Here is a 23,370-nt window from a genome sequence, read left to right on the forward strand (position 1 = left end):
TTCTGTACTTTACCAGTTATCGCGATATTGTGAGAAGTGAAGGAGCTCAGGGTTTCGAATGTTACAACTAAAATGTTAGGATTATTTACAGTCGCAATTTTAACGTCACTGACTGTTACCGTAAGCTCTATTCTATACTCCTTCATGCAATTCGTGAAACTGGTCGCTGTGGGTTTAGTGAGAGAGAGTGTTAAGTTCCTTCCAAAGAAGAAGCGCGAAAGGTCGAAGAGAGAGCCGGTTATTTTTGAGTCATCGATTTAATTGTCCGTCGTCAATATCGTGCCAAAAGATTTTAACGAGTCCAACGCTACGAGGATCGTCCTCTCACAGCTCGGCTTTGGATTAAGGCCATAAACTATCTAGGCATTTATGACGCTAACTGCTGTGGTGGTGCTGTGCACTTCGCGAAAACCATGGTGGTGGTCTGTTCGAATCAGGTGGTGAGTGAACGTCGGAAGTAGCATGGTCTCAAGTAGCTTCACCATTGGGGAAAGGAGAGTTGTCGGTCGATAAAACTTCCCTTTCTTGCCGTGTTTTCCCAAGTTTCTGCAGTGAGTCTACTCCACACATCAGGTATTTGAAGAATGGTCAGCGACAGATTGAGGACCTTGGTTCGGAAGCTTACTCCCGCCAAGCCCAGGTGCTTTAGCACCAACAAATTCAATCAAATCAGGAGGTCCATGAAGAGGAGTCATCCTACAGGATGCTTGCGCTTGACGCGTATTTTAAAAGACTTTGTGACCCAACTATCAATACCTCTTGGAGTGTATCATACCGTGTGGACCCCAGATGCTTGCAGCGTAGTCTTGCTAATGCGGGACAAGTGCACAAGAGATGCTCCATTGTTTTCCTTTTGCTTTGCTTTAGACATTACCTGCAGTCTTCTCGATCTGGCAGCCCCGTCTTATGATCGCGTGTAGTGATTTTTCTTGAAAAACTAAGAGAAAATCAAAAAACACAAACCCGCATATAATCTAAGCTTATGTAAAACTCTTTTATTATATTTAAACACCTAAAGCTATTCCTAATTAACATGTCGAGGCTTAAGTAACTAACGTGTGCGCTTCAAATAATTTAACACACATGCAACTTTAACTAAAATCCCCTAATTAGTGCCAAAAAGCTAACAATTTTACATACAACTTACTAAAACTGTGTTAAATACAAACTTATACATATACAACATGCGGCTTAAATATGACAGGGAGTGCGCAAGGCAAACGCAAACACAATTTACATATATACATAAACCAGCTAGTCAGGTAACGGTTGAACATCGCAATTCCAGACTGGTAAACCACGACACACGTACGGCACGGTGTTGTAGTGGCGGGTTTCGTAGCGGCGCTGATGTATGCGCGCCAAAATAGCGCACAGGCTGCCTTGCTGATAGGGTGGCGTGTCAGCGACGGTGGGCAGATCACTTTTATAAGCTGAAATGATTTTATTTTCATATAAACTGTGGCAGTGTCTTCAAAATTCGAGTATGCTTACGCTTGATTACACCTTCCTTGAGCCAGCTGCTGCGTTCGATGCACTGCCAAGCGTAGACGCTGCTCGATTTGGGCGTTATCCAGCGGCTAAGAATTTCCGTGGCAACGCCATCCATATTGGCGTCCAAGCCAGGCATCAGCGTGCCAACCAAAGTGGGGCTGCAAAGCAGGAAATATATATGTACATATGTATGTCTAAGCATACAAAAACGGTCCAAAAACACACCAATTGCAAAACAACTTAGTCATAGCTGTTGTTGTTGTGTGTACTCGTACAAAAGTTTAAGGTTTAATTAAACCCGCACGGTCTCAACTATTTCTCTGAACATCGCCATACTACGTTATACTCACCACTTGGCAGCGTGGTAATATAAATGCGAACCCACCAATTCGCTGTAGAGGCCATTTGAATGCAAACGTGACGAGTCACAACCGAAAAGGAACACCACACAATCCATTTGTTGACGGGCGATATATTTGCCATTGATGTATTGCAAGCCGGAGCCGTGGCCAGCGTACCTACACACAACCATATAAAGGGAAAAGAAAGTGGCGGGGTGTAATTAGTCTAATTGAATTTTGATGCAAAAAACAGCAAATGGAATTTTTTAATTTAAATGTTAGTGGCTGGCGTAAAAATTTGGCAATTTTGTTGTAGCGAAGTTCCACAAAGTGCAAAAATTAATCAATAGTAGTAAAACAACAAGAAAAAGAGGTTACTTCGAAGCTCTAATATCCTTCACAGGTGCATTTCATACACAACCGAAGGGTATAAAAAATATTTATCTCGATTTTGGTCGCAAATTTGTATGACAGCTATACGTTATAGTGGTCCGATCTGAACAATATCTACGGAGATTGTGGCGATGCCTGCGATAATGATTCATGCCACATTTGGTAAAGATATCTCAACAAATAAGAAAGTTTCCCATACAAGGACATGACTTTAATCGATTAGTTTGTATGGCAGCAATTTCTTTTAGTGTTCCGATTTAAACCATTTCTTCATAGATTGTAGTAGCGTTGTCTTGAATAGTAATTCATGTCAAATCTCGTGAAGATATCTTAACAAATAAAAAGGTTTCCACATAAGAACCTGATTTTGATCGATCAATCATGCCATACAAAGCCATATTCTATAGCGGTCCGTTGTATAAAAAGTTATGCGGCGATTATAGTCTTTCGTTGGATAATAATTTACACTAAATTTCGTGCCGATCTCTTCTCCTATAAACAAGTTTTTCATACGAAAACTTCATTTTGATCAATCAGTTTGTATGACAGCTATATGCTATAGTAATCCGATATCTTCAGTTCCAATCAATGAACACTCTTATAAGGAGAGAATGACGTATGCAAAATTACAGATCGATCTCAAAAACTGAGGGACTTGTTCAATGGGTAGAGGTCTAATAAGCCAAAGCGATCCAAAATGGGGTTATGTCCGAATTTGTTTTTTGAGAACTATAAATATTTTGCAAAATTAGTGACGAAAATTTAAATATCTATGTTCATCTATGTACCTTCATTTCTATATAAAATACTGTTACCAACAACCGTTAGGTAAACAAAGCTATTACGATCGGTGTCACATATTCCTAGTGTATAGCTGTCAAATTAAAAGCTTGCTATATACTCTACAATGAACATTACAACAACAAAAACATTTAACGTTAATTAGCTTGAGGGACTAAAGTTCAAGAGACTACCAAATTATAACCTAAAAAGTCGATTAACCTCTTTGTGTACATTAAACTGTAAAGTAAACGTGCAACATAATTAGCAACAACAACAAAATGCTTACACATAACAACTGCGCTTAAAGAAGTCCTTAAGCAGTTCATCCTGTGTTGGCTTCTGTCCGACTTTCCGCTGCCAATGCGGTAGCCAATACTCGAAAAAGGAGCGCATGCGCGTCTCGGTTTTTGGCAAATTGTTATCTACAAAAGACATTAAGCCAGTCAATTGTTGTGCCCCGTGGAGTTGAAGATGGCATAAAGAGGAAGAATAAGTAATTAAAATTAATACCGTAATTAATTCGTGGTGGAGAGCAAAAACGTACCGGGATTCAGCAGGCAAGCACCGTCGACAATGTTGACGGGTAAATAACCGCGATGCATGCGCTCGCCATAGAGACAATGTAGACGCCAGAGACATTGTAGAGAATTGACTCGGCAAAATTCTTGTTGAGTATTTATTTCCTCCCAAAAGAAATGATCAAGACGCTGTAAGCGACAGCAAATAGATTACGTTAAAACGCTTAATTTACAAGTAAGTTTTTTTTTTGGCGCACACATACACACCTCATCCACAATTAATATGACCGGATAGTGATGAGTGGAGGGACCTGTTGTTGCACCATTGCCGTCGCCTTCAACATTACCTTCAGCGCCTGCTGCTGTTTGGGAAATCAAATCAAAAAATAAGAAAAAGGTTAAAAATTAACTAAAACGCTTAGTATAATTGCTTACGGGCAGTTTGCAACTTCAGTAGTAATTTAGCAGCGTTGCTCTTTTCGCGTACGCTGCTGGTGAGCAAACCGCAAATTGCATGAATTTCCAGTTCAGACAGCGCATCGACATTCATGGCGGTCAAGGAGAGCAGCACGCGTTCTTGCACCGCCCAACGGTACTCGTTGCAAAAGTCATCGACACTGGCGAATGCTTTCTTTTGCTGAGTCATTAGCGCGTTGGCTTCCGGCGAAGGTCTTATGTACGGTTGGCCGGTAAAGAGGAAACTCCAAGGGAAAAAGAAATTCTTCAACTCTTTCAGCACTTGCTGCAAACAAAAAAAATATTTATGCATTTAGTAAAAAGCGCTAAAATATAGATGTGTGTTGTGTTTGATTACCGCAATATACTGATCCAATTCTGACAGCATATCCCAATACAATTTTTTCGATTCTTTGGTGTTGTATTCTTTGGGATCAACATTAATGCATTGCCTGAATTGTTTTGCAATATTGGCGTATTTACGAAAAAGCTCCTTTTGCTCTGGTCCACTAAAGCGCAGGCAAATCGGTGAGGGATATTCAGCACTACGTACATGCTTCAGTACTGTTAGATATATGCTGGCGTCCAATTCATGAATTTGTGGATACACCGAATATGTGGTCTCCGTGCGCGGCCCTTTACACAATTGCAATATTGTCCACTCTAAATGTTGACATGATATTTTCAAATGCTATTAAATTATTCTTAATTTATCTTATTAAAATTATTCAACAACCTTTTGGCAATTCTTGACAAATTTCCTCTATTTTCTGCACGCCCTTCAAGGGCTCTATTACATTTTGTAAAAAATTGCACGTTGTGTTCTGCGATTTCTCATTGTGATCACTTTGCTTCCCGTTACTTTGTTTTTTCACCACATACTGCATGAAGGCATTGCTACAAAAATTAATAAAGTTCATAGATTAATATAATATGCTATTTAATATAGTTATATCCACCTTTTCAAATCTTCTTTTTCCCACTCATTCATTTCACTACATAGCTTCTCCGCCAATGTGGGTTTGTTGTCGCCCAGCTCACATTTAAGTTTCGCCTCAATTTGAAAGTAGCGTTCCTCAGAGGCTTGATATAATGCACGCACTTGATAAAATACCGAATTCATCAGATTTCCATTATTAAATTCATTCTCTGCTTGATCTAGAAAAAACTCTGTGGAAATAAAAAAAGATTTTTCATAATTTTCTCGAAGTATGCAATATTAGGTTTTCACCTTTGGCGTTGGGCCCTGTGTTCACAGCGACATTATCTTTCAATAAATATTGCACAATATCTTCTTCCATTTCCAATCGGTAATTTCTTTATTGCTTAATAATACAAATAATATTACAATCAGTAAATATAAATGGAATGGTTTAAAATGCTTCGAGCCGCTCAAATGAAAACAATTGTCAGAATTTAATTTTGACAGCGGCATATTGGAACAGGGTGCATGGAGATTTGGGAAATTAATATACAATGCAGGGTGGCTCTACTGTTAATTCGAAATGAAGCGTTGAAATCAGGTTTTATAATATTAGTGTCGTTTTTAGCAAAAAATCTGTATCGGTTAAAGAAATGGAATAAAAAAACTTCTAGATAATTAAACAAGTTAGTTGTATCATATACATATTGAGTAGTTGCAATATCTATTAATCTCAGAATATGCTTTGCAGATGAAGCATTCTGTGCCTAATTCGTTACATTTTATTCGGATTCCAATTAGAAATATGTAGAGCACAAACAACGTTTTATAGAGATAGCTAGAAATTATTGTATCTACCTTCTTATAACACATTATACAACAAGAAAGGTTCAAATACAATACTTTGTTGCTGAAAATGATTCTAAACTGAAATAATTTACTAGAATGAAAAGTTATGCAACTTGTCTAACATTATTCCAATGGCTTCAAAACTGTATGTCGAAAATTAAAATATTTCCACAGCAAAAACGCAACCCTGTGTAACTCCGTTTCCGATCAGCTGGTCTAATTGGCGTTAGCGCATTTTCAGAGTTGAAAGAAATTTTTTAAAAATCGTGATATTTGTTAAAAATTTTCAGAAATTATGTTATTTAAAAGGCTTTTTTAACATTTAAAGTAAGTGTAACTAAAAACGGTGTGAATAAGCACAATATTTGATATGCTTTGCATATAAAAAAGAATACAAGGGAAAACTTAAGTAGCTAGGAAGCTGAAACTTTTATGTTTTAGCTAAAAAGCGTTGCAATAAGCTACGAATTCGGTATGTTATAATGTTTAAATGGCGGTAGCTTTTAACAATCTAAGTGTTATCTAATTTCAAATACTTATAGTTTAATGTACCAAGATAAGATAAGAGTTAATTTGGGGCACTGCTGTTTTGCGACGGAAATAGTTACCGGATACACACACACATGCACGAGTAGCGAAATTTTCAAAAAACTAAACAGGTACATACATTTCTGGTTGAACTTTGTTACACAAAAGCATTTTTGAAAGTAAGCTACAACGCTTAACTAATCCTTCCTTCTATTTATTACTTACATCTATTTTTAGGTAAAATATTTAACATTTCCAACATTCATAGAAATTTATAAGTAACGTTAAATGCATATTGTTCCGTACATGCTTTGTGCACATAATATTCGCACTTTATCACCTAATTGACATTACGGTCCCTTGCGATGATGACGAAGTGTTATTTTTGAGAATTCACTGTGTGTATCAACAATGAAGAGTGACGAGGTAAACTTGTAAATCAAATTAATGTGGTGATTTAATGCTAAACATGATTAAAGCTAATCAACTTAAGTGTAAAACAAAAACACCAACAGCGCTGACAAGAACCGCAACATGGCGCTTACCTGTGTAGCAATACGATCACAAACATACATACTTACACACCTTACTCTTGGTGAGTTTGCTAAATGTGCACCGCTCTGTCGCCCCGAAATGATTACCCTAAATATCGGGCACTTAACAGCTCCGGCTCGCAGTGCAAAGTACAAAACAGCCAGGTGGTCGCTGTCAGCCAACAACAAAACGTATTGTGGCAGCAATCAAGTCATTAATCAAACTAAACACAGGACAATGCTGCCCATCGCATGGTTCGTCCCTTGAAGTTGCGCTGTCTTGCTCAGCTTTGTGTGTTCTGTGTAGTTTTTTGTTGCTGCTAAGAGCTAATTTACGTTTACTTGAAGTTGTTGTTGTCGGCAAGTTGTTTTCTAAACAGATGTAAGCATTGCTAGGGTAAATCGGAAATTGAAGTTGTTTTTTGTTTCACATTGGTCTAATTATGGCTTTTGTGGGCGCAAATACTTTCGCACATTTAAAGCAAAATCTACTTAACTTTTAGTGCACTAAATTGTTCAAGGAAATAAATTATTTTTACGATTATTTTGCAAAGGGGAATATTTTAATGGTAGTTATGTTTGTTCTGTGTCTTTATATCTTCTCCGTATTGTTGAAGGCATTTTTTATGACCGAAAATTCATACTTAGGCGATCTTTTTCCAGTTTCTAATATTGGTTTTTTCTTGTTTAAAGTACGAATTTTATAGGTTAGGGTTGAAAATTAAAATTTTTAATTTGGATCACAAATGGAAAATGTAAATGTAAAATGTGCCACCGGTTGAAAAAAAAATAATCCTATAATGAAATTAAATTTGTTTTCCTTTTTGCAAAAAAATCTGTGATTAAAAATGGTTTCCCACTTTAAGATTTTGGGATTACAAAATTAGAAAAAAACCAAAGCCTGAAATGAACAACTGAAAAATTTTGTTTTTTTTTAATGTCAATTAAAAGCCGACATTTTTTCCGTTAAGTGCTTATATATTTATGTGTACATAACATCCATATACATACATACATATGTTTCTCTATTAGCGCAATTCAATCCAACTTTGAACGCACTCCGCGCAACACTCACTCAACTGAGCAGAGAGAGTGCTACAGCAATTCTAAATTCGCAGTTCACTGAGCTGTAAGGCAAACACACCGATTTATAAAAGCAATTAAAAGTTTAATTAGTATCGGGTGTAACATTAGCAAAATTTACGCGTGTTGGTGAGTAAAAGATAAAAAAGTGAAATGCTCGCCGCCAAAGAGAAAGCGCGAAGAGTCAGTAAGTGTGTCAGGAAAAGGTCAAGATAGGATTTCCGACACCACCACGTACAACTTTTTTAAAGTATGCTTGTATATTAGAGTATATGTATGTAACACTTTTGTTTTTGTCATCCTTTGCTAAGTGCGCCTTTTCCTTTTGCTCTTGTCTATTGCAGGTAAGCGCGCAATAATGCTTGGACTTTATATATAGCGATTTTCTGCAAGGCATTGAAAGTAAGTTATTATAATAAAACTAAAGAAACATACAATAAATTGCAAAAAATCTCAAGGCTTGCGACTGCCAACTGGCAGCTGCGTGTCTATGTGCCAACCGCATTTAGGTTAGATACGCCCACTAAGTGAAAGCTGGGTGAGATTTACTCACTTTCGCTGTATTTTAATACCAATTTCTAGGAAATTTTTAAAATTCCCGCATAAATATCATTTATGGGTCCCAAGTAAGCAAAATGTTATGTAAAAATATTCGCTGATGCCACGAGACAAAAGGGTTTGCGCCAAGTTAGGCGAAATGGCGAAGGCTTAGCCGCAAGAATTTGAAGCATAGACACAAGTACTTACATATGTATACGTAAATGTATACATATATATATGCATAGCATATATATTATATATGTTGTTCATAGGATATATATACCCATTACAATGGTGCCTCTATATAAATATATTATAACAAGCAAAACTTTGCTTGCATAAAATTTTGTGGCGCGTCGCGTCGCCATCGGTAAATGCTTTAACGGTTTGCGTTTTTGACTTCGGCCACTTATTTGTGTAAACATGACGTGAAAAGGAAATTTCTTTTATTTTTCTTTGCTGTCTGAAGATAACAAGCCTTTGCGCAGAAAAGGATTTCGGAGAGATAATAGAGCCAAATGTTTTTTCTTCAAGCAATTATTATGTAAATTGAATATGCGCAAGCGATATTAGAATAATTTTGCCTCAAAATGCATACCGACATACATATGTATTCCTTGTATATACTATTTATATATAACAAAGCTTTTATCGACTCTTTTATTGTCTATTTTGTTGGTTGCTTCAAATTTCTGCTTGAGTGTACCTCCAACTCGACTAGTGTAATTGAGACGCTGATTCAACGGCATTAAATTTTTGAGGGTTGGGTACAAACTCTGAACCATCCGAACGGATCCGAAAATTTTCACACCTCTTTTTCACCCCAAGAAGCTGCACATTTCTCGGAACCCTGCGATATCAGGCCACTATAGCGTATAGTTATCATACAAACCGACCAAAAAAAAGCATATTCTTGTATGGAAGACTTTCTTATTTTTGGTGCACTAAAGACAACTCTCATAATGGCATTCAGTGCCATTCTACACGTTGCACCTGTAGAAATAGCTGGTAGGAACATGGCGGTGAAGGCTGCTATTGGACTTAGGGTAGACGGGTATATGAGGTGCCTCGGACATGTAACGAGTCCCCGCATGACTCTAATCATCTCTTTGCATGCCCTGCAAATCTCACTCATCTAACACTTACCTCCTTATAGTCCGACCCCATGGAAATAGCACCTTTCTGGGCATATTGCTAGATGACATCGATGACAACCAACCTGAAACTTACCACACAAGCGAAGATTACAAAACCATTACAACAAAAACAGCAAAAAAAAGGGGAACATATCAGGGACACACTGAAAGGCTCCATTACATTCTTTAGAATGCTTCCTTACACTAGATCCCTGCATCGACGAACTTCCTCCTGGCGATTTCCTCTCAGCTCATACATCTGTAAGCTTTTTTATTGTTGGTTCGAATTTAAGAGGGACCAAGTGGAGGAGTCTTCTGTTGTGTCTCGGGGGCTCTCTCTAAACTCTAGTTTTAGACTACCATAACACAGTAGCGTCTCTCAAACGGAGATGTCTGGCAGTAGATGTACTGCTCCGAAGTGCAGTTGCAGTGCGGAATCATTGGAAACTGCAAGGTCGATGAGTTTGCCAGGGCGGACACCATTTCCCCAGTTTCTTCCGATCAGTCGGTTTTCCGATGACTTTTTGCATCAACAGCCAGAACATGATCTTGGCGAAGTCAATCTCTCTGCAATTGTAGAGGTTCCGGCTAGACACTGTGCAATAGGGCACGGTTTTTGCCAGACTAAGATATAAATATCTCGATAGACATACCTTTGGTGTACTTAGCTAAGTTGATGTGAGTGATAATAACCGCCTTAATGAATTTGTGTAAGCTCAAAGCGCTTCGCCGATCTATGAGGATCCGGTGATCACCTTTAGGAATTTGTGGGCGATACAAAGGCCGAATATCTGTTCAAGTGAGATTCATCGACCTAACCTATTTTCACGAAATTTTGGTGTTCTTTTGTGGTTTCGTTTGTTTAGAAATTTCTAGTTTGTCTTGGAAAGGGTATAAAATTGACTGACCGCTTTTCGTACTAGAAAGCTTTTAAAGCTGTAAATACAATTTAAGTAATATCAAATGACTGTTGTGTATACAAAATGAAAATAAACTTGCTGTCGTTACATAAAATGTGGTCACCCTGTATTTTGTTCTCCTGTTTATATGTGCGAGCTTAAAGCTTTTTACACAAAAGGGCTTTTTAAAACTGTACTATTAATTTTGTTAGTTCAACGAATTAAAAGCAAACTGTGCGAAAGCGCTTACTGGGCGCAAGAGCTTTCAAGCTTTTAAGCTTTCAAACTCTTGGCATTTACGTCATACCTGCTCAAAAAAAGGCAAAAATATGCGTTGCTCTCAAAAGCTCGCCAGCCACTCCTCAGAGCTTTTCATTCATAAAATTCAGCCGCCCTTAAAGCTTTTCTTGCGACTGCAATATTTATGACGCACTTCTATGCGTATACACATCTAGTTGTATGAGTTTTAGTATGCAAAGGAAACGCATGTGACCAACACATGATTTCGCAGGAGACAACACACCACTTCAAGCTTAAAGGAAGATAATTTAAATAAAAAAATTTCAAAAATTCAGCATGCAAAGTATCTAAAGAAATTTTAAGCGTAGAAAGCATTATTTGACTTTTGTTGTTTTGATGTTAGTGTATTTACTTGTTGTTGTACTATAACTTGCAAACGCCACTAACTGTTGCATGCACATAGATACACACATTTCATACGTCATCTAGCACCACTTATACTTATGCATGTGTGTAAATTGTGTCATTCATGTTCTGCGTGTTGGGGTGCTTCTTGCGCTGCTGTGTCTGCTCTTTCTGTGTTCATCATTTGTTTTCCTCTATCTTTTCGTTGTTTGCGTTAGCTTTCTCTATGTAACGCTCGTAGAAGCTCCGGCTTTGAACCACACCCTCTTGATGCCCTAAAAATAATCTGCAAGCAAAACAATTTGTCGTCGTAAGCACTGCATTCAATGCACAGCGCTGTCGCCTCTGATCCGAGGCATCGTCAACAACTAGCCAGGGAGCTTTGTGTGAGAGCTTTTGGATTTCGCACTTGTTGTTTTCTACGATTTTTCCTTAACGCGTTTTTTTCTGTTTTGTTTGTGGGTTTTTCATGGTTTGCTGCAGCCGAAGAGCACTCTGGGTTTAGGCATTATTTATGCAGGGAGTATTTTTTCTATGCATTGGGTGCGCCAATGGCGAGTAATAGTTGTTGGGCGAGAAATAAGAAAATTTAGTAAGAAAACTATAGTTATTTTGAAAGAAATACATTGAGACTCATTAGAATAATCAGCGAATTTTTGGAATTTCATTCGAAATGGCTGAGTTATTACTACTCACTTCCAAATTTCCCATTCATTATTCACTCAAAGTCTATAAAATTGTTTACTAAAATATAATATATTAAATTCTGAAGTAAGTATTATCTACTCCTATATGAGACACGTTTTAACATTTTTTCTGTTCTAAAATCAATTGGGCTTCTATTTCGAATGCAAAGTAAAGAAAAGATAAATACAAGGTGCGTTCCAAAGTAAATAGGACTTAAAAAAAATGGTTTCAAATGGTTTTTTCGCAAAAATCAATTTATTTAATTCAAAATAGTCTCCTTCTCAATGCAGCTTTTTGCACGATCCAAAAGCATGTCGAACGAGTGTCTTAGCTCGTTGGCCAGTATGGCCGCCAGTATGCCGGTGCAAACCTTTTGAATGGTCTTTACGTCTCCATAACGCTTTCCTTTCATTGGCAAATGCATTTTTCCGAAAAGGAAGAAGTCGCACGGTGCCATATCAGGTGAATACGGGGAGTGGTTAATGGTTAAAATGTGATTATAGGTCAAATAATCGGACACAAGCATCGATCGATGAGAGCAATTTCTGGTCGTCAGTCAATTTGTGCGGAACAAACCGTGCATATACCTTTCGTAAGCTCAAATGTTCGGTCAAAATGCTATAAATCGATGTTTTGGAGATGCTCAATTACATTTCCATGAATTTCCATGGTGATTTCGGCGGTTTTTGGTTGTTGATCGTCATTTATATCCTCACGACCATTTTTAAAACGTTGAAACCACTCGTGCTACGGGATAGGAAATCATCGCCATAAACTTGTTTTATCAATTGAAATGTTTCGGTAAAAGTTTTATCAATTTTAAAACAAAATTTAATGTTGGCTCTTTGTTCGAAGCTCATTTTCGCACCGATAACACAAACATACTGACACTTAAAACGCAATAACTTCACTTCCAATCAATGAAATGTCATGAAATTCTCACTGGACAATTAATAAAGATAGCAGATTCTAACGCATCAGTCGATATATAGATGGCGCTACCAGGGGGCGCTGAATTCAAAAAGTCCTGTTTACTTTGGAATGCACCTTGTAAAAACAAGCTATAGGTTAAATGATTATACTCCCAATATGGGGTGCCAAGAACCGCCAGGTCACAGATTTACCACAAGCGCGGCAATAAAATCAGTCTCATTACTTAATTGTCAAACCTCGTATTCCACACACAGGTTATTTAAGGTTAGATGGCTGATCTAGAGAGATCGCATGTGGACTGCTATATGTAATCCTTTATGAAGCCATAGAAAAGAAAAACTCCTGTGTTCTAACTTATAAATTAGCAAAGCGCAGCACCCAATACAAATTTGCACATGCGTTTATTTTTATTCCAGCCAGTTCAGTGGGATGTCAGAAGGTATGGGCTCCCGTGTTTAAGTCTCGATCTCTCAAACGCGAAACAGTCAAGAAGGAAGTGTTGAGTTGTTTCCACCTCGGCTATGGCCTGTTAAAACCACCACTACTAGGGAATGACTAGCCTTACTGAGAGCACAAAGATCACTAGATCTGTTTTGATCGGTCTTGGGTCAAAGGATTTGGCACCGATGAGGACCCAGAGCTGATCAAACTCCCGTGAAGCCCATATAGGGTGTTTTTCCTTGCTACCTGAACAGTTTTACAATTGCTTGTGATTCCGCTGTGGCCTGGCCCTTCCAACGGAGTGGAAGTCTTCCTCTTCCTTTGCTTCCCCCGGCGGGTCCTGCATCGAATACTTTCAGAGCTGGAGTGTTTTCGTCCAGTCGGACAACATGACCTAGCCAGAGTAGCAGCTATCTTTAAATTCGCTGAACTAAGTTAATGTCGCTCATCGTTCCGTCGAATGCGATATTCGCCGTGGCCAACGCGCAAAGGACCATAAATCTTGACCAAACCTTATCGCACTGTTAATGAGTTCAAGGCTACTATTGTCGTCCTGAGTGGATGGTCACTTCTCTGAAGAAGGCTTTACTCCGGAACTGTAAATCTATTGCTCCCTTAATGGCTGCAACCTCGGCTTGGAAAACACTGCAATAGGCAGGAAGTCACAAGCTGTAGTTGATAGAGAGCTCCAGACAGTGAACTTCTCGACTAATCTTCCTCTCAAGCTTTGGACCCATCCGTAAATAAGCTCATTGCCCCTCTCTTCCAACGGCTTCTTCCCAACCACAAGTCTTTCACCGGTATATGGGCAGAGAAGAGCCGTCAAAGTTCAGTTTGGCGACTCCATAATCCAAGTGATCCGGTGTGAAGTCAGAGTGGGGGAGGATTTCCGAGAGTTCATTCACGTGCTTTTTTAGGAACCCAGATTCCTTGAGTCTGATAGCAACTTTCGCAGCTATATACCTTTCGACGATGTCTACGAGCCCATGTGCAAGATAGCTTTAATTACATGTTTAGAGTGAACCTTAGTGCACCACATATGCTTATGAGCGCCAACCGTTGAACGCTCTCGAGTTTCTTTGCAAGTGTGGTCTTTTATAGAGCGCTCCATCACATAAAGAATCTATAGAACATAACGGGCTTGACTATGGTGTCGTAGAGTCAGAAAGTGGTACCGCTGAGAGGCCGCAACTTTTTCCAATGGCTTCTCTACAGCAGTACCATCTACCATCGATGTCTTTTTTGCTCTCTTTTCGATATTCGGCTTTTTGAAAGCTTCCTATGCAGGATGAGCCGTAGAGGCTATTCCTCGAAAAACTTATATTTTCTTAGAAAAATCAAATGTGCACCTTCGGCTTCCTTATGACACCATATTTTCAGGCCACCCTTCAATATGCTTCATCTTCTTGACACCTACAATGAAACACATTCCTTAACTTCTCTTTAACAACTTAAAGAGTGGAATTATTTTCTCTCTTCTACATATTGGATCTCTAATATTAAAAGACCTTACGGTGAACCAATGCTAGCAAGACACCTCTCCAGTATTCCAAGCCCTTTGCGTTTGTATGTCAATTATCATTAGTAAACCAGCTGATATTTCACACACATTCACACACACACAAACTCACAGTGACTCTTGCTGGTAGTGCCTTTGTTTACATTAACACAAATGTTTTCTAGCGCACGACGAGTCCAGCACCTTTACACCTACACGCGTATGCATGTGATTACCCCTATGCACGGGTGTGTGTCTGTGTGCATACATGTCCGGATGTCCGGATGCCAGCAACGAAATTCAGCAGCAAAAAGCGAGAACTTGCGAGACCCTCGAGTTCGCTGTGCTGTCGTGAACACGCCGTGCAACCGAGCCGCAAACTGGTGAAAGGCAGAAAAAGTGGCTGCCAAGCAGCGCCAAAAACGTCCACGCAAGCACAAAGAAATCCAATGCACGCCAACCAGCCAACCAATGTTAGCTACAACAAGAAAAACAACAACGAAAAAAGTGTTCCTGCTTGTGTGTTGCAAATGTTGTTTGTAGTGGTTGCGCTTATCTGCAGCGACAGCTGAGCAGTGCAGCAATGCAACATACTACTACACGTGCATATATATATGTTTGTGTGTGTGTTTGCACGGGCATGTAATCGCTTGCTCATTTCATCATCATCTGTACGCCCACTGCTGCTCCATTCTTTTGACTGAATTTTCGCATCATTTTCGGTGCAACCAACAACCTCCCCGTCCCCGCTGCATCGCGTGTAGGTGTGGCAAGCTTGTGCATTCGGCTGCCTCTGTGTACTTAGAAAAACATTAGCATGCGTGAGCGTTCGCTTGGCGTGGGCGTTGCGACAGCAGCGTTTTGCCTTTAACATAATCTTTGATTACAAGTGAAAGCGCGAAGTATCAAGTGTCGATGAGCAGAGCGCTGATTTGCGGTAAATAACGGTTAATGTTGGAGGTTGATAATATAAAAAATAGAGAGAAAACATTGACTTCGACTCACCGAAGCTATAGTAACCAACAGAGATGCATTGCCTTGTACTATGGAACTATAAAGGTTATAAAGTGGTATTTTTCTGGATTTTGTTCGATCAGTTTGTATGGCAACTATATGCTATAGTAAGCCGATCTGAACAATTTCTTTGAAGAATTTATTGCTGCTTTGGATGGTGATTTATACCGAGTTTCGTGTAGATATCTTGTCAAATAAAACATTATTCCATACAAGGACTTGATTTTTATCGATGACTTTGTAGGACAGCATTATGCTATAGCGCTCCGATCTGAACAATATATTCGGAGATTGTGACGATGCCTAAGATAATAATCTATGGAAAATTCCGTGAAGATATCTTGCGAAATAGGAAAATTTTTCATACAAGGACTTGATTTTGACCGATTAGTTTGTATGACAGCTATATCTTTTAGAGGTCCGACTTAAGCAATTTTTACAGAGAATGTAGTGTTGCTTTGGATAATAATTCATGCCAAATTTCGTGAAGATATCTTTTCAAAACATAAAGTTTTCTGTACCTAAATTAGATTTGCGTCGATCAGTTTGTATGGCAGCTATGTGATATAGTTGTCCGATATGGAACATTTTTTGGGAGATTAAAGCGCTGTCTTCGATAATAATCCATGCCAAATTTTGTGAACATTTCTTATAAAATATGAAAGCTCTCTGAACAAAAATTTGATTTAGATTGACCAGTTTATATGGCAGCTATGTGATATAGTTCTCGGATTTAAACAATTTGTTCGGAGATTATAGCACTGTCCTAGGTATTAATGTTTGCCAAATTTTGTGAAGATTTATTGTCAAATAAAAAAGTTTTCTATACAAGAACTTGATTGCGATCGGTCAATTTGTATGGCAGCTATACCCTAAAAGGGTCCAATATCGACGGTTCCGGTAAATGAGACACTTCTTGCGAAGAAAAGGACATGTACACATTTTCATGACGATATCTAAAAAACCGATAGTCTTTTCGCCTATGTATAGACAGACGGACATGGCTAAATCGACCCAGTTCATCCCCCTTATCTTCTATAAATATATCCATTTTAGCCAATAACCATAAGAAAAACTCCAATTTAATATTCAGCTTGCACTTTGTGGCCTGAAGCAGCTTACACCTCTAATACATATAACTCAACTTAAAAGAGCTGCTAAACACATACTCCCACCACCCACCAACATCCCATGTAATCGCACACATTTTTTTGGCAGCTTACAGCCACCTTTGCTACTTTGACTTGTTGTTTTTGCTGCGTGATGACGTTTTCAAATGGCAAATGTCATTAGTGTAATCAGCTCTCGTGTGAGTTACAGTCGTCAGCCACCGCCCGCCACCCGCGTTACTATTCACGGCATGCACTGCGTATGCGTTCGCCACTCGACTGCGACTGCCGACTGCCGATAGCCGACGTACTGACGTAATGACTCGCCTTGCTATTACGTCAAAATCAGCGATGCACTAAAAAGCCAGCTTTTTCCCGAGTTTTCACTACCATTTCCACTTCCTTACATCGGATTAAGCGATGCATAACGTGAAGGCGCTTAACCGCCGCTGCGTTGTAAGCGTGTGCTTGCCACTCAGCTGTCGCGATAAAGTGTGCGTTAAATGCGTGCATGGGATTAGGGCGTCTAATTACAAAAATTGGAAAAAATGCATTTATTTGTGGTCAGAAATAAAAATGATTTTTTTGTTTTTAAAATATATAACTTTTTGTATTAGAGCAGTACATTAGTGATGTATTACCGTAAGTTTTATTTTCGCTAAATTTAGATAAATTTAGATAAATGTGTTCAGTGCCAAACACTACCATTTATCAGATTTATATTTGTTGTTGCTACTCGCAAAAAAATTTTCTGAAATTCAAAATCTTATCAGAGACCGGTTGCCCTTTATCTGGCAATGCCAGACCACCAAATGCACTTTTATCATGAAAATATAAACCCGTTATATATTCACATATATTTATAAGTAGGTATCAAACATAACATCCAAAAGGAAATGTCTTCGACGTTATTCTTCTTCTTGCGGTAGACATCGTTACAGCCGTTTTCATAGGCGTTTTTACGTAGCGTGTCCTAAACCCAATGCAAAGCCTTGGGGAGGGATGTTTCACCTTTTTACTTTAGCTCGCCTTCAAACGGATATTTTTGGCTACCCAGATAATACTTGGTCTAAGACCGCGAGTCGTGAGCTGCTTGAGCCGTATGAAAAGGAATCGTTTCTGGGCAATCCCAAGTGAATGGAGCTCAGAGACTTCCACACATGGCTCTATCCTCCAACATTGAGTAAGTATACATAAATGTTTAGAGTTCCTTGGAGATACGTCCGATTGTCTTGACTACAACTACCCCCAATTTTTCATCCTGTTTTCGTGCACGTTTTTTTCTTCTCAAGAAGTTGCTGCTCTCAGAGACGCGGATTGCGGATCACTCTGGAATATGGTTGCCTTACAAAATGATTAACCAAGTTCTTGTAGGCAAAACGCTCGTACTGCTATGATATATAAGTCATTCCAGCTAGCTGATCAAAGAAAAGGTCAAGATATTCATAAATTACATTATTAGCACGTTGGATATGTCAAGCAAGGTGGCTAGAAAGAATTAGCAAAATCTTTTCCATTTGTTGTTTTAATATTAGTTGTACTTTTCAATCTGCAAAAACTCAAGAACATCCCCCTTTAATATGTTTGTCAGAGTATAAATTCACTTTACTATAATTTCTCGCTGTAAATATGTCTGATTATAATTCATTTGCTTAGGTCCAATGGGAAAAATATATTATCCCTTAGAAAAAATGGTTCCTACGACACTCGATTTTCACAACTCTTTCTAGAGGCTTATTTTTTACCAGCAAATTTATTGGCCATAGTCAGGAACTGGTAAAAATCACTTGCCGTCAGGAACTACAAGGTGGCTGCATAAGAACCTTCCAACGAAGTTTTTGGAGCTTCCAGCAAGTCACTACTGATGTGTGTGGTATGGCGTTGTTCGGATAGAACACAATTCTTCTTCTATTGGCCTGAGATGACGGCTTCTGGGGATTTTATTTCTTCAGACGGTGCAATTGTTGAAAAGACAGGTCAGAATTAAGAGTTTGGCCGTGGGGAATGATTTATACTAGAAGATTCCTTACAAATGTCAACAAACCCATACTAAAACTTCCTTGGTCGTTAATCTTGTCATAGCCACCGTTTCAACCACGACCGCTTTCGCTTGATGTGGTCATAAGTGTCCACTTTCCATCAACAGCAGCTACTTGTACTATTAGAACTAGATTTCGTTACAGTTCGTTACAGATTTTGTGCGTTAACTCGTTTGGTTCCCATACTCCGAGCTTTCTTTTTTTCCTCCAAGTAGTATGGTGATCATGTCACTGTTATGATAAATAGCTCAATATCTAGCCAGTTGGTCCAGGTCTTCTCCACCAGGTATTTTCTAGGGAGTGGAGTTATTCCCCTTCCTCTGCTTCCACCGGCGTGTACTAAATCGAAAACCTTCAAAGCTGTAGTATTCTCTTCCATCCACTAGCTACAGCAGCTGTTTCTTGATTCGCTGAACTATGTGAATGCCGCCATACATATATCTCGCACAGCTTATCGTTTCATTGACTGCAGTATTCGCTGTTGCCAATGCGCAAAATACCATAAATCTTCCGCAAAACCTTTCTCTCGAGCACTCCAAAGGCCTTTTTCAGATGATCTCATCGTCCATGCCTCTACACCTTATACGCGATGTTGAGGATGCTTATCCGACGATAGTTGGCGAAGATTGTGGGGTCCCGCTTTTTGTGGATTGAGCAGAATACACTTAAATTCCAATCGTTGGGCATGCTTTCGTCCGACCATATTCAACCAAGACCGGTTCTTCGCCGCCGTGTTTGAATAGCTCGGCCGTCAATCCATCGGTTGCCGCCGCTTTGTTGTTCTTCAGACGGGTAATTGCTATTTGAACTTCTTCATGATTGGGCAATATAGCGTCTGTTCCATCGTCATCGATTGGGAAATCGTCGTTCGCCTTCTCCTAGCGTTATGCTTTCACTGCCTTTCAGCAAGCTGGAGAAGTATTCCCTCCATAATTTTAGTATGCTTTGGGCAACGGTTACTAGATCACCTCTGGAGGTTCTATAAGAGTATGATCCGGTCTTGAAACCTTCTGCATTCTTTTCGAGCATTAACCCTGTCGGCCAGCTTGTCAAAGTCTTCATACTCATGCATTTCGACCTCTCTCTTTTTCTGTCTGCAAATGCGTCTCGCTACTCTCTTCAACTCTCGGTATCTATCCCATCTCTCACATGTTGTGGTCGATTGTAACGTTGCGAGGTAGGTAGTCTCCTTTCGCTCCACTGCGACACGACACTCCTCGTCGTACCAAATTTTTTTTGGGGATTTTCTGAAAACCAATAGTTTCGTTTGCAGCTGTACGTAAGGAGTTTGAAATGCCGTCCCACAATTCCATTATACCGAGTTCCTGACGAGTGCTTTCAGAGAAAAGGAGTGCAAGTTGAGTAGATTTACATTTTTTGACCGAGTTCGAGCCGAAGTTCGCGATTTATTTCCATTTTTTTACCAAAATGAATATTTTAAGTTACTGTAAATAACACTAATAGAGTTCCAATCTCAAAACGTTCTGAGTATGTATAACATACGATATATAAACCAACGTATATGGGAAGTAATCCGCAGTCAAATAAATTTTGTGATATAGGATTTCCGCAAAACTTGGGCGGTGCGACGCCCTTTGTCTAATTTTTTGACAGTTATCGTCACTTACTGTAATCTCTCCATCAGCTTAACGCCAATATTAAACTGTTTGATGTGTGATTATTGGTGTTGGAATTTTTCTTCCGCACACTTACCGTTAAATTTTCTCTAAATTTCAATTTTTACCTTGCTTTTCACTGGACGAGTGCCCAAGACCACAATGAGTAATTAAGCGAAAATTCGCACTTCATTTTCAGACCACACAAATTACGATCTTAGTGAATGTATTTTGCTAAGAGTGCTGAGGATATTTAACAAAAACAAATACAAAATATTGTTGAAGTACAAAAAGAGCCGAACTTAATTGAAAAGCTGCAAATGAAGCTGCCAGATCAGCATTTTCTGCTGCAAACCGATTAAAATTAAACTTACAAATAAATATTTGTATATTTACGCACACAAACGCATATATGTATATGTGTGTATATAAATATGTCAACCACAGATAGTTATTGTTGCTTTCATGCTATTTAATTTTGTTAAATGGCAGCCCACTTTTATCCCTAACTCTTCATTTGGTGGCTGCGGCTGCAGGTGCATTTGAGCATATACATATTTACATATATGTGTATATATGTATTTTTGTATGCGTATGTATATATATAAATGTATAAATATGTCTAGGTATGTGTACGTGTGGTCGTAAATCGAAAGAGCTGGAAGTTGCTCGGGAACAGCAGCATCCCTAAATGCACACACTGGTATATATAAGCGGATAAAAAATCTAGCTTACATATGTATATGTATGTATGTATGTGAATGTATATGTACCGTTATGTGTGCCAGCATCAGCGCTGTTGTTGTTCATATTATAACTGTTGTTATTGTTATGTATGTAGCTAATGTGAGGCAGGTGTGGTCGCATCAAAGTTCATTTCGCCACACACACATACACACACGCACGCATATACGACATATACATATGTAGGTGTATGTACCGTGCAATGCAGGCAGCATTGTAAAGGCTTTGAGTGCAAGAATGCATGCAGAGCATGTCCTTGTAACGATAAAATGGGGTAAATAGCAAAATGCCTGCCAGTGAAGGAATAGTGAAAGAAAAACACGACCACACCGCACCGAAGCGAGTGCGAGAGAGGAAACGCACGCAAAAGGAAGGATTGATGGCGGAAAATGATAGAAAAGCTAAAATTAAAGTAAAACATTGATGTTGTTGTTGTTGTTGGGGAAAATGTTAGTAATGCAAAAATTAAAAAAAATTGGAGTTGAAATTAAAGTAAAACATAGGAGTTGTTGTTGTTGGAAAAAATTATTCAAAAGCTAAAATTAAAGTAAAACATTGGAGTTGTTGTTGTTGATGGAGAAAATTTTGGGAAAAATAAATTTGAAGTAAAACATTGGAGTTGTTGTTGTTGTTGCTGCTAGAAAAAATGTGAGAAAAGCTAAAATTAAAGTTAAAAATTGGAGGTGTTGTTGTTATTCTTGGAGAAAATTTTATAAAAGCCAAAATTAAAGTAAACCAACACTGTTGTTGGTGTTGTTGGGCAAAATATTGTAAGAAAGGATAAAATTTAAGTATAAAATGGAAGTTGTTGTTGTTTTTGTAGGAGAAAATTTAAATTAGAAAAATAAAGTCAAAGATTTGAGTTGTTGTTGTTGTTGGAGAAAATTTTATAAAAGCTTAAATTAAAGTAAAACATTGCTTTGTTGTTGTTGTAGTCGCGCATTGCGCATTTAAATTCGTGCAAGCGGCTTTCGGTGTTATCAAAAATCGCATGAAAGTTAATTTTACTATTCCTTATATGCCTTGATATTGCTGCAATAAAACACCGTTACTTGCTATCAACTTTAAGCTACTTAACGGCGTTTAAATTTCTTGCTATTTTATTGTTTCTTTTACGCCACTCGCCACTTTTGCCAAAAGTCATATGAAATCAAACGCGCTCGCCGAGTAACTTCATTTTGTGTCAATGTACACGTCAAAACCACCCTCCACCGCCCCGTGTGCCACGTCAACCCCCCACGTATAGCGTTAAGTAGGCAGCACGTTGCGCGTTTTCGTTGACGTTGACGTTGGCGCTGTCAGTGGAACTTGACGAAAGCATCTGCTCTTTATTGGCTGTTAAAAGAGAATTTGACAGTAAAAATGTGGCTTTGACACTTGTGGCGCATGCGCACGTGCTGCTCGCACTCTCTCACCCTCTCTGGCAGCTGTCAGTTGGGATGCTGTGCAAGCTGCAGCTGTGCGCAATTTTCTTCATATCCCAACTTTCGCTTTAAAGTGCTGCTGTTAGCATGTATGTATGTGTGTGTCTGTGCTTTTTCGTGCTGGTATTTGTATGTATGTCAAGCTGTAAGTCGCATGGCATTATTTGACATTTTCTATTTGCCTTAATTTCCCTTTGCTGGCATGTTACGACTCTCTCATAAAGTGCGCTTACACCACCCATACAACAAAGGCGGGCATCTAACGAGCACTGCGCTCTGCTAAGTAAATATATGCGAGCTTATTAGTGTTGGTAAATATGCCGTTTTAGGGGGGTCCATGTGAATTTTTTTTGTAAAATTTTGGAATTTTATTTTCCTGGTACTTTTTACTGGTACTAAGTTTGTAAATAAAAAAATTTGGTGGAGAATTTTCTTCAAAATTTTAAGAATGAAGAAATAATGACAATTTAGTAATATAAATGACATATTGGTATTCAATCTAACTATATTTGACCTGAAGCATTAGTTCAACACCACAGACCTGATTCTTCTTAAAAAATTTGACTTGAAGATTATTCTAATAACTCATCTTTGCATTTTTTAATGGAAGTCATTATCTCTAAATATAATATTGGGTAGTCGAAAAAGTCTTTTTATATTTCTAAACTTAAATTTAACTTATTTTTTCTATATTTATAATGAACTTAAACGAACTAGATATGTACCATTTTGGTCGACTACTTGT

The 23,370-nt window shown here is 38.6% G+C and overlaps 2 protein-coding genes across 5 annotated transcripts in view; one reads left to right on the top strand and one right to left on the bottom strand.

Annotated features, from left to right (window-relative positions):
- The window catches only part of LOC105234071 (protein still life, isoform SIF type 1), a 282,702-nt gene that overhangs the window by 19,774 nt on the left and 239,558 nt on the right, over nt 1-23,370 (top strand). The window lies entirely within an intron of this gene.
- Nucleotides 974-5,388, bottom strand: LOC105234066 (uncharacterized). Of its 2 annotated transcripts, none has more exons than XM_011216291.4 (11): nt 5,217-5,388; nt 4,945-5,155; nt 4,722-4,882; nt 4,344-4,648; nt 3,965-4,271; nt 3,797-3,888; nt 3,556-3,718; nt 3,298-3,433; nt 1,845-2,012; nt 1,495-1,652; nt 974-1,433 (listed from the first exon to the last, which is right to left on the bottom strand). In XM_011216291.4, exons 1-11 carry the CDS (start codon nt 5,284-5,286, stop codon nt 1,255-1,257), a joined length of 1,950 nt encoding a protein of 649 aa, XP_011214593.2. In that variant the 5' UTR covers nt 5,287-5,388; the 3' UTR covers nt 974-1,254. The 2 variants fall into 2 exon arrangements, with proteins under 2 accessions (XP_011214593.2, XP_011214592.2); XM_011216290.4 differs by having other exon boundaries at nt 3,797-3,891; nt 5,217-5,386.

This window comes from Bactrocera dorsalis, chromosome 5 (assembly GCF_023373825.1).
Source record: "Bactrocera dorsalis isolate Fly_Bdor chromosome 5, ASM2337382v1, whole genome shotgun sequence".
NCBI lineage: Eukaryota > Metazoa > Arthropoda > Insecta > Diptera > Tephritidae > Bactrocera > Bactrocera dorsalis.